The 13940-nt window shown below is 38.8% G+C and overlaps 1 protein-coding gene across 3 annotated transcripts in view; it reads right to left on the reverse strand.

Annotated features, from left to right (window-relative positions):
• Positions 1 to 3394: 3394 nt before the first annotated feature.
• LOC110164226 (disks large homolog 1-like) overlaps positions 3395 to 13940 on the reverse strand; it is a 406356-nt gene continuing 395810 nt past the window's right edge. For all 3 annotated transcript variants that reach the window (XM_055165342.1, XM_055165341.1, XM_055165340.1), the window contains 5 exons: positions 12308 to 12409; positions 11426 to 11598; positions 10608 to 10717; positions 7589 to 7680; positions 3395 to 6279 (listed from right to left, as the gene is read on the reverse strand). In XM_055165342.1, the coding sequence (XP_055021317.1) occupies positions 6173 to 6279; positions 7589 to 7680; positions 10608 to 10717; positions 11426 to 11598; positions 12308 to 12409 (584 nt within the window). In that variant the 3' untranslated portion in view covers positions 3395 to 6172. The remainder of the gene's footprint in view (positions 6280 to 7588; positions 7681 to 10607; positions 10718 to 11425; positions 11599 to 12307; positions 12410 to 13940) is intronic.

The following is a 13940-nucleotide window of genomic DNA, read 5'->3' on the forward strand; positions in this document are numbered from 1 at the left end:
AATTAAAATATTGAATTGCAATAAAATTTGTAGATAAATATTGCTCAAATAATATCCAGATACAGAAAAAAAATTGAATTAAGAAAGGAAACATTTTAAGCATTATAGTGACTTTTTAAAATAGTTTTGGGCACCTTTGCAATTATGACTTTTATGACATTTTATTTTATTTTTTAAGTCTAAGTCAAGAAAAAGAATTTAATTTGCAGGTTGTAGGTAAAATTGTTCAAATAATACAGATTTTTTTTATTAAAAAGGGGACACTTTAACCATTGTAGTGACTTTTAAAATAATTTTGGGCACCTTTGCAATTGTGATTCATTTGTGATACATTTTTCAATTTAAGTCTGGCAAATTAAAATATTGAATTGCAATGAAATTTGTAGATAAACATTGTTCAAATAATAGTCATGCACAGATACAATTATGTTTAAGAAAGTGTACGTTTTATGTGTTATAATGACTTTTTAAAATGTTTTGGACACTTTTGCAATTGTGTTCTACATTTTACATTTGTGAGGTGCATTTTCTAACTTTGCTCCTTCGCTTTCCATTTGAATGAATTACGTCTGACGCCCTCTGCTGGTCACTTGTAAAGAAAGATTTACAGCACGGCCATTTTCAACTTCACTAAACTATGAAGGTTTGCTAATTTAAAATAATGTACTTGCTAGATGCTCAAGAATATTAAGTATGTTAAACGTTCACTATGTAACTTTTCTGCTAAGAGTCCAAGACCTGGTTGTATCCATGGAGATATGCTAAGAAGATTGCTTTTGCCTATACAATAAAATAATATCATGAATAATATGCAAGGCCCACCTCTCCACAGATCAGACCTGTAAACTGGCTTGGTGCTTGTCTCCACGGAAATAGACAAGTTTAATATCACACTGTGAAAAAATCCAGGCAAAACCACATCTCCATAGCGATGAACCCTCTGCCCTGAAAGGTACACAGTGCACCTTTAACAATAATGAGAAGAAATGTACCCAAAAGTTGACAAAAACGTAAAAGAAATCTCACAGTTTTGGTGTAATCTTCCAAATAAGGCTATGGTGAGGTGTTAATACTGTTGCCATGGTGATTAACAATTCGTGGCCATACCAGTTTGCCAAAGCCTGATCCCGTCTAGTTCTTGGATGGGAAAATCGGGTACCACGGGGGGGGCACCAGACACAAAAACTGTTGTTGTGTCCTTGGGCAAGACACTTCACCCACATTGCCTAGTAAGAAAGCGCGAGTGACGGTGGTGGTCGGAGTGAATGGATAATAAACTGTAAAGCGTCTTTGATTGTCCAAAGAAGCGCCATATAAAACCGTTGCATTATTATTATTATTATTATTATTATTATGAACAATTATTCAACTTCTAAATGGGAAAAAATCTTCAAAATGTTGCAAATGACAAAAAGCACTTCATTTTACAATCTGTTCACTTTTTAGGTCATAGTTAAAATGAATCCAATATTGTCACAAGCATCTTTTAGCATCGCAAAAATTATAATAACATTGTCCCCATAAGATAAAGTCATCCTCTGCATTTGACCCGTCCTTCAGTGTCACTGGGTTAAACCTGTCAGGAGCAGAGGACCCAGTGACCCACCTTCAGATCCTGAGCTGGTCTTGGTCAGGACTAACTTAGCTGGGATGGAAGCATTTGACCAACTGTGCATGAAAAACAGAAAAGAAATCAAAGAAAGATGTATATTTCTGTCACTATCTCTCACCTTTAGTCCAAACTGATTCAATTTTATCAGACTAGAAAGGATTACTTACAATTTTTAATGAAACAAAAGAAATCTTGAGGTATGTTTTTGAGAAGAAAGCAACTCTAATTCATGTTTAGAGTTTTTTTTATTTGTTTTTAATCACCATTTATATTTTTGCTCATTGCTGTTATATTATATTGTGATGTGTAGAGATACATGGATCCAACTTTTTTCTGTTTCCGTTGTTGATATTTTGGCTTTAAAGGTGCATTGTGTGACTTGGTCGTCGGTCCGTCACCTGCTTGTTTCTATGGAGATGTCGTCGCTCTGCCTGGAATGTTCCGCAGTGTGACATTAAACAGCTCTACTTTACATTTATTCAATTACAGGTGGTTTTATAGCTCAAAAATACCTAGAAAAACTGATTCTGACTGTGAGCGGGATCGCCTCTCCGCAGATCTGACCTGTAGCTGGTCTGGTTTAGTTTCCATGATGATAGAAAGGTTTAACGCCATACTGTGGGACATTCCGGACAAAGCAATAACATCTCCATGAAAAAAAGCATTTAACAAACTCTCCATTGGTAAAGTTACACAATGCAATTTTGAGTAAAGTATAGATACCTAAAACTTGTAATTGAGTATTGTACTTTTACTTTTGTACTTTTGTTGCATTCCACCATTGGATATGAAAGGAGCCGATATCCGGTCCATCAAAATGTTCAGTATCGGCGCTGGTATCAGATCCCAGTGTCGTATCAGTGCATCTCTAGTGATGCATGAGCCACTGTGTCCAAATCATTTCCCTTGTGGATCAATAAAGTGTGTTTAAATCTAAGTCTGGTTGTTTTTGATGGTTTCTTTTTATTCTGAATTTGGCTGGAGTGGAAGAGCTTTTTGGAAGTGGGTCCTGCTTTAGTGCAAGAGTCAGTAACACTTTATAATAACTACACCTTATTTAGCCTTAATAAAGCATGAACAAAGACTTAATTAATAATGATTCATGCTTAGTAACTACTTAATTACTACCTGAATTAGAACTTAACTTGCACTTAATTTGCCTGTGCTGTAAATAGTTACTCATAAGTATTTCTTACTTAATTACTCATGAACTAACCATTTGTGTGTGCATTTGTAAATGTATATTTAAGTATAAATTTGTGCATTTATTAATGATTAATAAGCCATGAGAGAATGATTTACTAGTAATGCATTATTGTTTCTCTGGAATTTGACCAACCTTAACAAATGCTTAATAAACATAATTAGCTTCACTTTAGAAAAGCTCTCAGAAAGACTTAACTAACAGATAACAACTGCCTGAATGATCATTACATTGTATTATTAGTAAATCATTCTCTCATAGCTTATTAATCATTAATAAATGCTCAAATGTGAACTTAAATATACATTTGTAAATATGCAAATGGTTAGTTCATGAGTAATTAAGAAGTATTGAGTAACTATTTACAGCACAGATGAATTAAGTGCAAGTTAAGTGCTAATTCAGGTAGTAATTAAGTAGTTACTAAGCGTGAATCATTATTAATTAAGTCTTTGTTCATGTTTTATTAAGCCTAAATAACGTGTAGTTATTATAAAGTGTTACCCAAGAGTCAAAGATGTGGATGATTTAAAAAGTGAAAAAAGACTTTATAATATAATATAATATAATATGATACAACAGTAATATACGTGTGGGGGGATAAACGGGGGACCAAGGCATTACAGAGAAAAGCCCTTAGATTTGAGCCAATATGAATCAACCTAAAGGTGCACTGTGTAACTTTTTGGTTGGAGGTTAGTCACCTGCGTGTTTCTGTGGATATGCCACTGCTTTTTTCAATTACAGATGGTTTTATTGCTCAAAAATACCTAGAAAAACAGGCATTCTAACTGAGCGGGGTCGCCTCTTCGCAGATCTGACCTGTAACTTGGTCTGGTTTGGTTTCTATGGTGATAGAAATGTAGAAAGAGACACTGGGAGTAAGTGGGGAGGAGCTGTAACCTGTTTGCCTCCCTCGTGATTGATAGTTTTGCTCAATACTGTGGAACATTTTGGATAAATAACAATAGCATCTCCATGGAGAAAAGCGTGTGACGGACCCCCCACCAGAAAAGTTACACAATGCAGCTTTAAATGAAAAAGTTTTGATACAGTTAAATTCATTCTCCATTCAAAGATAATACATTTTCATAGCATACTTTTTTATTTAAATAGAAGTGATTTTGTGTCAAGTTACAGAGGTGGGTAGTGAATAATTTAATATGGCATTATCTGTTTCCATGGAGACAAGCAGGTGAAGCCACCAGACCAAGTTACAGGTCAGATCTGTGGAGACTCATTGACCCTGCTGACAGTCAGAAAGCATTTTTTTCAGGAATCATTTCAGGAATAAAAACACCTTTAACTGACTGAATGCCAGATAGATTTAATGCCATACTATGGAACATTCCAGAGAAAGCAACATCTTAACTGAGACAACCAACTGGGACTAGGACCTTCCACCAGAAAAGTTACATAATGAAGCTTTAAAAGGGCACCACGTTTTCTAGTTTCTAGTGCCACCTGCTTGTCTCCATGGAAATGTTAGTGCTTTGTCCAGAATGTTTCACAATATAGAGTACAACTAGTGTAGACTACAGTAAAACAAACAGGTTACAGCAGGGGGTCCCCAACACCCAGGCCATGAACCAGTACCAGGCCGTGAGTCCTTTGGTATCAGGCTGCAAAAGTGCTAACCCCCCTATACGCCGCGTGGGCCGTGTCTTTTCATGTACGCCATGTAGACCGCCCCAGGTCTAAACCAGGTCTAAACCAGGTCTAAACCAGGTCTAAACCAGGTCTAAATCAGGACTAAACCTAGCCTGATTCATCAGCCGGTTTCACTTTGTGGAAACCGTCTGACCTCGCAGCGTTAGGATTCGTTCACTCAACAGTAGGCGGGTACTTTTGTATTTAACCAATCGCTGCTATTTGGTTGTGGTGTATGTAACTGATATATTAAGCTTTTCCCAAATTCCGTAGGAAGAGGGCAATAACATCTTTCCCCTTGATAAAATTCACCAAACATTCCAAAATCCTTGATCTCAGGAATCGATGCCAATACAGAATATATGGCTCTTCGCTGATTGGCTGGTGCCCGAACTCATGACTGTTTTGCGAACTGTCAAGTGTATTCTGATTCCTGATGTAGTCACTGGAGAGAAATTAAATTAAGTGGAAGCACTAGGTGTTACCAGCCTGACTAGTCTTAACCAGGACTAAACCAGGACTAAACTAGGACTAAAACAATATTTAACCAGGACTAAACTAGGACTAAAACAAGATTTATCCAGGACTAAACCAGGTCCAAACCAGGACTAAATCATGCTGTGTGAACTGTGCACCGCGCTTCCTCCCATGCCACCTTCCGTGAAAATACTGTCCCTAAGAGCACAAAAAAAAAAAAAAGGTTGGGGACCACTGGACCGTTACAGCACTGTGCTACATTACAGTTCAGATCTGTGGAGAGTCGCCCCTATTCACAGAAGGAATTACTGTATTTTTGAGCAATAAAAACACCTGTAATGAATATATGCTATAAGGATGTTTAATGTCATACCATGGGACATTCCAAACAAAGCAATAACATCTCCATGGACAAATGTAGGTAGCAGATCCTCCACCAGAAAAGTTACAGAGTGAAGCTTTAAGTAATAAGTATAATGTTTGGCTTTTACCCACCTCTGTTGATCTATTCTGAATATCACTGATTTCAAAAGCAAAAAAAAAAAAAAAAAAAAGTAGTTTAAGAGGATACATGGATTTTAATTTTTATTGTTGTATGTAGATAAGCCTCAAAATTTCAGACACAAAGCAAAAACTACCACATTTCCTTCCAATTTAAATATGTAAACATCATATTAACACAACCTACGGATTCCTGGTTTCGTTGAGTTTAATCCTGCAGTCTACGCCACAGTCAGGGGGGTTCAATTTCGTATTTAGTTCCTACAATACTAATAATAATAGATGGATGGGCCAATGGGAAACAATGGCTTTGAGGAGAGAGAGAGACAGGGATCATAGGTCAACATATACCCCATTATAAACATGCTCTTAAAGCTACGGCGTGCAAAAGTCCAGCTCCTCTTCGTCAACCCCATACACATGAGTTATGCATTCGATAATATGAAAAAAAAAACACAAGAATTGACGCAAGAAAAAAAAAAGGTTTTAACAATAATTATATCAATGCTTCGTTGCGGTCACCACTTCCTTAAACATTAAGGAACCGAGCAAAGGGGGTCCTCCCGTTGGCTGCTGGGATGCTTAAGCCCCTCCCAGATAGTCCCAGCCAGGTCCATGTACTAGTATGTGCTTGATAGATGAATATATAGATTTGTGTTGAAGTGAGGAGCAGAGGAAGCAGGCTGATAAGATTACAATGGGCGGTGGTTGTGGAGGCGGTGCTGCGTTCACAGACGTTCTTTTGTGGGAATCCAGATGTACGGTCCCGACTGCTCCTCGATTATGTGTTTAACCTGCGAGTAGATCTCCTCCAGACTGGACCCCTGCACGATCCCTGGAACAGACAAACAGTTTTTTTTTTTAGAGGAAAAAATATCTATTAGCGGCAGAAATATCTATTAAATCGTGAGGCTCATGTGCGTTGTTTTATGATACACGCTCCTCTGTGAGTTTATGGATATAAAAACAGCTGGAGACGAGAGGCAGCAAAATTTTTGTCTGTCATTATTGAAAGTGAGCGCGGGTTTGCCGTGTGTTTTGGAGATTTTATTCACTGTTTTCCTCCTATGAGTAACATCAGCGCACACACAGGGCTCGTATAGTAAAGTCCTGCGTGTGCGTACATGAGCAACTGCACCGTGCTTTGGCCCACCTCGTCCAATCAGGCCAAAGTCCCATCCGTTCTGCGCACGGCTCAATAGCACTCACACTGGGCTAACGTACCGCACTTTAGGGGCAGTCCGTACTTGGGCTAGTGGGAGTGCACCCTTAGAATCCAGAAGAGACTGGTATCAGACCATAGCATGAAAAACCTTAAAACGGCATAAAGCATGGCTCCAAGTTGTTTAATACACTTATACCACAGCTACAAACTGAAACGTCTCATCTGTGAATCTGAAAAGCCATGTCCAAAATATCAGTTATTGCAGTGTTTTAAATAAAGGTATTCCTTACATTCTACTCAGAGCTGATTTAAAAGATATGGATTCCACAAAGATGCTGAAAGTCCCATTACTAGTCTGTGGAGATGAACAATGAGTAATTGGGATGGGCATTCGATAAAATGTTCTTAATCGATCGTCGGGAGAACACTGACGTGCATGTAAACACACTCACTGAGTGTTACAGTGATCTCCAAGAGCCAGAGCTGAAATGTGGGACTGTGAGGCACAACTCCGGTGTTTGTGCTGTTAGACGCAGTCTCATCTTCTTAAACTACGCTACGCACAGCAACATACATTCAGTTTGTCAGCTAAAAATGAATATGATCAATGAAATTCTTAATGATCAATTATCGATTAGTTGGCTAATCATGTCCATCCCTAGTGAATAATGCATCTCAGGTAAAACTAGTTATACATAGTTCCAAATGATACAAGAATTTTTGAGAGATCACGACTGTTCCAAGTTAGGATGGAGATTTGAGGCTCTTATGGTTCCAGTTCCAGACCCCAGAATGTAGAAGGAACTGTTTGCTCAGGCAAGGAACCCTTGTTTTTACAAAAAAAACTGCACAATATTAATTTTTGCTGTCCCTTATCTGTATTAAATATTATTGTTGTGATGTCATCACAAATATAAGCATTCACAGCTCTTCATTCATCTGGCCTATGATTTCTAATGTGAACACATGGGAGTCATACCAGTGAAAAACTCTGTAAACTCCAGCTCTAGTTTGATGGCTCGGTCAAAGGTCTTGCGGGCCTGCTCCTCCGTTAGGCGCTTGTTCATCTCCCTGTGAACGAAAGAAACAGAGTAAACATACAGTAAAATATAACTTTTACAGCATCACCTGATTCTAAACTTCTGACTTTTATTACAGATGAACCTAGATGACATGGTTAGTCGGCTGTTTGTGATAAAGAATAAGGTAATATAAGCAGTTTGTGTAACGTTCAATAAACAGCGCATAATGTTTGAACTCGGTAACACTTGGTCACAGTTTTATTTGTTTGTTGATTGTCACCCTAGTTTATATAGGATGATAATAATGGACGTACTTAAGCGCAAAATTATAATTAAAGGTGCACTTTTCTGGTGGAGGGTCCGTCAAACGCTTTTCTCCATGGAGATGTTATTGCTTTGCCAGGAATGGTTCACAGTATGGTATTAAAACTTTCTATCTTCATGGAGACCAAATCAAGTTCAAGGTCAGATCTGTGGAGAGACAACCACACTAGAGCATGGACCAAAGACGGGTTCAGGTTCAGACAAATATTTAGAACTTATGTTAAGGCTTGGCTCGGACTCAAACACATAAGCACGTCAGCTGTTTCCTGTCTACAGTAAAACCACTCCCTCTGAGACTCTGAAGTGTTCAAAAGATCAAAGCTCTGCACTTCTAGTTCAGATACAAGTCAAAACCGTGTTATTATTATTTGTGAAATGTGCAAAACTTCAGATATGTGATTTTTAAAGCATAAAAGATTGACAATAAAGTTCACAGGAAGTAGAGTCACTATCTCTAATCTGCAGCTTTACCTTGATCCGTGCGCTGTGTGGATGTAAACAGACACACGTGAACTACTTTCGCCTTTTTACTTTTAAGGAACACTTCAAACTGGATTAACAGTGCTGTTTTGTGGACTGGATGTCATTATTTACAGAGGACAGTTTCTATGGATAATGTGTATGGGACGCTGCAGTTTAAATGTAAAGTCTTTTCATTATTTTTGCTCTATCCTGAGTTTGTATTTTGCATCTTTGTGTCCGTTAGAGCCCACAGAAACAATATCCTACGTGTTTCATTAGTAGGCCTATGAAAATAATGTGATTTTAATTGTGTAGGGTTCAGACACAAATATCTTCATGTTTATCTTACTCGGGTCGAAATTAGTCACTGAATGCATCCCGATCCACACTCTAAACCACGCACATAGGTATTCACAGTCAAAATACCCGTTTTCCTAGGAGTTTTTCAGCTATTGAATGATAAGTTGATATATTAATTATTGTGTAAAGCATAATTCAGCAGGACCTTCGTGTGTGCAGGCTCAGGATGTTGTGGAGCTTTAGTATCATTTCTCTTACATTTGAAAGAGCTTTCTAACATGTTATAACGTTGTTCCCTCATCAAAATGGCAAATGGGTGGTGGGTTAAGTGTCTTGCCCAAGGGCACAACGGCAGCATTCATCCGTGGGAGCTGGAATCACACCGGCCAACCTGTGAGTCAGTGGATCTGACCGCTCAACCCATGATGTTTATGTTGAGAGCAGGATTCAAACCACCAACCTTCAGATCAGTGGGCGAATGCTCTACCAACTGAGCTACTGCCGCCCCGAAAACATCTCTGCAGAGTTTTTTTTAGTCATTCATCGTATCGTGAGTATTTTAGGCTACGTTCAGACTGCAGGGCTTAATGCTCAATTCCGATTTTTTGTGTGAAATCCGATGTTTTTCCGAGGTCGTTCACATTTCCAATTAAATGTGACTTGTATGTGACTCCAGTGTGAACGGTAAACGGTTTGAAAGTGTCCCGCATGTGCACTGGAGACACGATGACGTCAACCGCAGCGAGCGTCTCTGTGTTTACGGAAGTTGTCCAAACATGGAGGCGAACATTGAGCACCTGGAGATTTTAAAGTTCCTCTCGTACCGCAGCCAGAACATGAACAACTTACTTGTTTTAAGGAGGAGATTGAGAAGGAGAAGGACGAGGTTTTTGGCCGTGGTGTTTTGTGGGGCAGCGGCAGCGACGTCTGTTGAAAGGAACGTGTGGATGTGGAGACGGAGCCAAGAGTGGTGAGTGGTGATGTGCTTCACTTCAGTGACATGGAGTTCATTAACAATTTTTACCTACTTCAGCGCAGAATAGTGACGTTTGTGGCTTGTTGATAACGTGTAGGTTAGATTCATGCGCTTTGGCCGTTCACACTGAAGTCGCATGTCAAAAGATCGGATATGTATCGGTTTCAGGACCACATTTCAAAGTGACCTGGGTCGCATTTGAAAAAATCGGATCTGTGTCGTTCAGTCATTAAAAGATCAGATACAGGTCACATAGAGGCCAAAAAATCGGATTTGGTTCACTTCAGGCTGCAGTCTGAACGCAGCTTTAGTGATCTCTCCCGGGCCCTATTCGAACCCACCTTACAGTTATCATCCATTTTCCCATGCGACAATTCTCCATAAATATACAAAAGCATGATACAAAACAATACACTACAACTTCACAAACCTGATGCGATGTGCAGTAGTTTTATTAATGAAACGCACACAGATTGTTTTGTGAATGCGCTCTGTATTTATTCAGTTCCAGGTGTTTTTATTTCTCAAAACTACCACAACAACTTGCATTATTCCTGCGCGCTGTGTGCCCACTTCTTCCACAGATCTGACCTGTAACGTGGTCTGGTGATGTGGTCAGTGATTGTTGTGTCCACATTTATGCTTTGCACAATAATACAAATGAAAACAGGTATTCTAACTGTGAGCGGGCTTGTCTGTCCACAGATTTGGCGTATAACTTGGTCTGGTCTCCATGGAGATGAAATTAAATACCATACTACAGGAAATAAACAAGAATATCTAATGGAGTCAAGCAGGTGGCGGACCCTCTATTAGGAAAGTTTCATAGTGCACCTTTATTCATAATGTTAAATTTCATAGTTGTGATTCCAAATTTCAGTCCCAAGTCTAGTGCTTTGTGTTTTCAGACTCACATGATGTTTTCGATGTTGCGGGGTTTGATGAGGATGGCGATGGGGTGGAGTCCTGCCAGCTGCAGACGCTTGATGGCGTTCCCTGACACGTCCAGGATACAGTGCTTACCCTGGAACAGACAAGGGCCTTTAGTACACAGCTAAACACGACCAAAGTACACTAATAAAGCCGCTGTAGGGAAACGTGTAGAGATGTAACAATAACCGAAATATCATGATATCGTATCGTCAAAAGTCTCACGATAATACCGTGGGCCATCACAATATACTGAAATACTGTTTAAATTTCTTATCTTAAATTCATTGTTATGGTGCAGAACCAGAAAGAACTACATAGATCATGATCCTTTGCTCTGTTTCAGTCCAATCTTCATGCTGAAATAACTCTTATTGAGCACTTTTAAATCTTATTTGGATTATGACAGAAAAACAGCATATTCACAATTGTGTTAGCTTCCACCAAATGTATAGATTAATACATTTCGCACCGTGAGATTCATATGGTGAAAATATCGTGATTAGATAGTGGTTAGAATACTGTTACATCCTCTCATATATCCTCTGCATTTGACCCATCTTTCTATGTCGCTGGAGAAACACATCTTGAGCTAGTGTTGGTCAGAACTTCCTTTGCTGGATGATTTGACCCAGTGTTCATGTTTTGGGTTGATGGAGGAAACCAGAGATTCTGAAAGAAACCCACCCAGACACAGGGAGAACATGCAAACTCCACACAGAATCCCGGAACCTTCTTGCTAGTCTTTGTGAATTACACACATTCACATATAGATAGTGTAGCGCCCCCTGTCTGTGCGTACCTTCTCTGCGACCTGGCGCACAGACTGGATGCTGGTGCCGTACAGGTGGTTGTTGTACTGTCCGGCCTCGATGAACTTGTGCTCCTGGATCTCTCGCTCCATCAGCTCCCGAGACGCCATGAAGTGATAGTCCCGGCCGTCCACCTCATAGTCCCGCCGCGGCCGGGTCGTGTCTGCGGAGAGGGGGTACAATATATGAATGAAATTGTGTTTAAGCTAAATTTGGTTATTTTAAAACATCTGCATGAATTGTCACTATTATTTAATGTTATTAAAATATGAAATTGAATATGTTTTTAATGTCTGGTGTCTCCCATGTATGGCTTATTTACAACCACAAATATAAAAGAATTTTCACCTTTTGTGAAGGACTATGGAGTAATCAATTTATAAACCAAGATAAAAAAAAAAAAAAAGTAAACCGGGTCCAGGAATAAACCAGAACAAAACCAGGTCTACGCTACACCTAAACCAGGACTAAAACAGTCCATATTTTTTTATTTTGTCTTCTTTTGTTCATGCAGCTGCAGCCATGTCATGCCATAACATGTCAACAACAATCTCCTACTTTATTCTCTTTAAAAAGAACTCAAGAAGTTAAGGACTAAACCAGATTGAAACCAGATTGAAACCACTAACTAACTAAACCAGGCCTAAACCGGGTCTAAATTGGGTCTAAACTGAGTCTAAACCAGGTCTAAACCGGATCCATACAAGGTCTAAACCATGTCTAAACCACGTCCAAACTGGGTCTAAACCAAATCTGAACCAGGTCTAAACCAGGTCTAAACCGGGTCTAAACCAGGACTAAACCAGGACTAAACCAGGACTAAACCGGGCCCTGTACCTCAGTGCTGGTGTGTGTAAAAAGGTGAGACTCACGTGGGACGCAGGAGCCAAACTTGTCTGGAAACTCAGAGATGAGGTCATCGTTGACTTGGTCCTTCATCAGCCCCAGAATGATCACAGGACGCGTGTAGCTCACTGCAACACACAATCAACATTTAACAAAACAACCATTTAAAAATACACGCTAATAAAAATGATAAATGCTTCTTTCAATATCAGAATCCAAATGTGACATCTCTGACTTTACCCAAAGAAATGACACATTTTCTTTAATATTAGAACAGTTTTGGCTGTTAGGGCACAACTATATCAACTTTATCAATTAATCTTTCAAAAAAAATATAGAAGGAACAATATTTTTGGGGGGAGTCAATATTTATTTTTGCACTAGTGAGAAACATAATAGTAAGATACTGCACTAAGATACAATTTGAGCTGGTTTTATTGTTTTAGAACTGGTATGATTGCATTTTTTTGCAATTTAACTTTTGTTGTCTTCATTTTATGATCTCTGGGAAGCACTTTGGAAACTGCTTTGTAAAATGCATAATATAAATGAAGTGGATTTGAAGACAACAAAAGAGTATTTACTGTAGCTGTTTCTTTTAAAAGGTTTCTACTTTTAGAATATATTTCTGGAGATATTTGGTTGATTTAGTTTCAGTATTATCTATATTTATCATTGGTACCAATATATCACACTTCAAATTAATTATTATGACTGACAGTGTTGGGGAGTAACAGATTACATGTACCGGAGTTGCGTAATGAGAGTACAAATTATGAGTAACTGTATTCAGTTACAGTTACTGTTTCAGTGAGTGGTAATTGGATTACAGTTACTTTGTTGAAATAAATGGATTACATGGTGGTATTTTCCTGTTTTCACACCAGGACTAAACCAGGACTAAACTAGGACTAAAACCAGGTCCAAACCAGGTCTAAACCAGGACTAAACCAAGACTAAAACAGGACAAAACCAGGACTAAAACCAGGTCTAAACCAGGACTAAACCAAGACTAAACCAGGATTAAACTAGGACTAAAACCAGGTCTAAACCAGGACTAAACCAAGACTAAACCAGGACTAAACCAGGACTAAATCAGGACTAAACTAGGTCTAAACCAAGACTAAACCAGGATTAAACTAGGACTAAAACCAGGTCTAAACCAGGACTAAACCAAGACTAAACCAAGACTAAACCAGGATTAAACTAGGACTACAACCAGGTCTAAACCAGGACTAAACCAGGACTAAAACCAGGTCTAAATCAGGACTAAACCAGGATTAAACTAGGTCTAAACCAGGACTAAACCAGGTCTAAACCAAAATCTTTGCTTCTCTACAGCAAATCAAGTAATCCAAAGTATTCAGATTACATTGCTCACTTTAAGTAATTGAATGGATTATGTTCCAAACTACATTTTGGGGTATGTAATCTGTAATCTGTAGGGGATTACATTTTAAAAGTAACCTTCCCAACACTGATGACAGACCAACTATTTAAAGCTGCACTATGTCACTGTTCTGCCTGGAATGTTCCACAGTATGACATTAAACAGCTCAACTTTACATTTATTACATTACAGGTGGTTTTATAACGAAAAAAACAGAAATTCTGACTGTGAGTGGGGTCACCTCTCCACAGATCTGACCTGTAACTTGG

This window comes from Boleophthalmus pectinirostris, unplaced genomic scaffold (assembly GCF_026225935.1).
Source record: "Boleophthalmus pectinirostris isolate CB_2022bp ecotype Guang Dong unplaced genomic scaffold, ASM2622593v1 HiC_scaffold_7, whole genome shotgun sequence".
Taxonomy (NCBI): domain Eukaryota; kingdom Metazoa; phylum Chordata; class Actinopteri; order Gobiiformes; family Gobiidae; genus Boleophthalmus; species Boleophthalmus pectinirostris.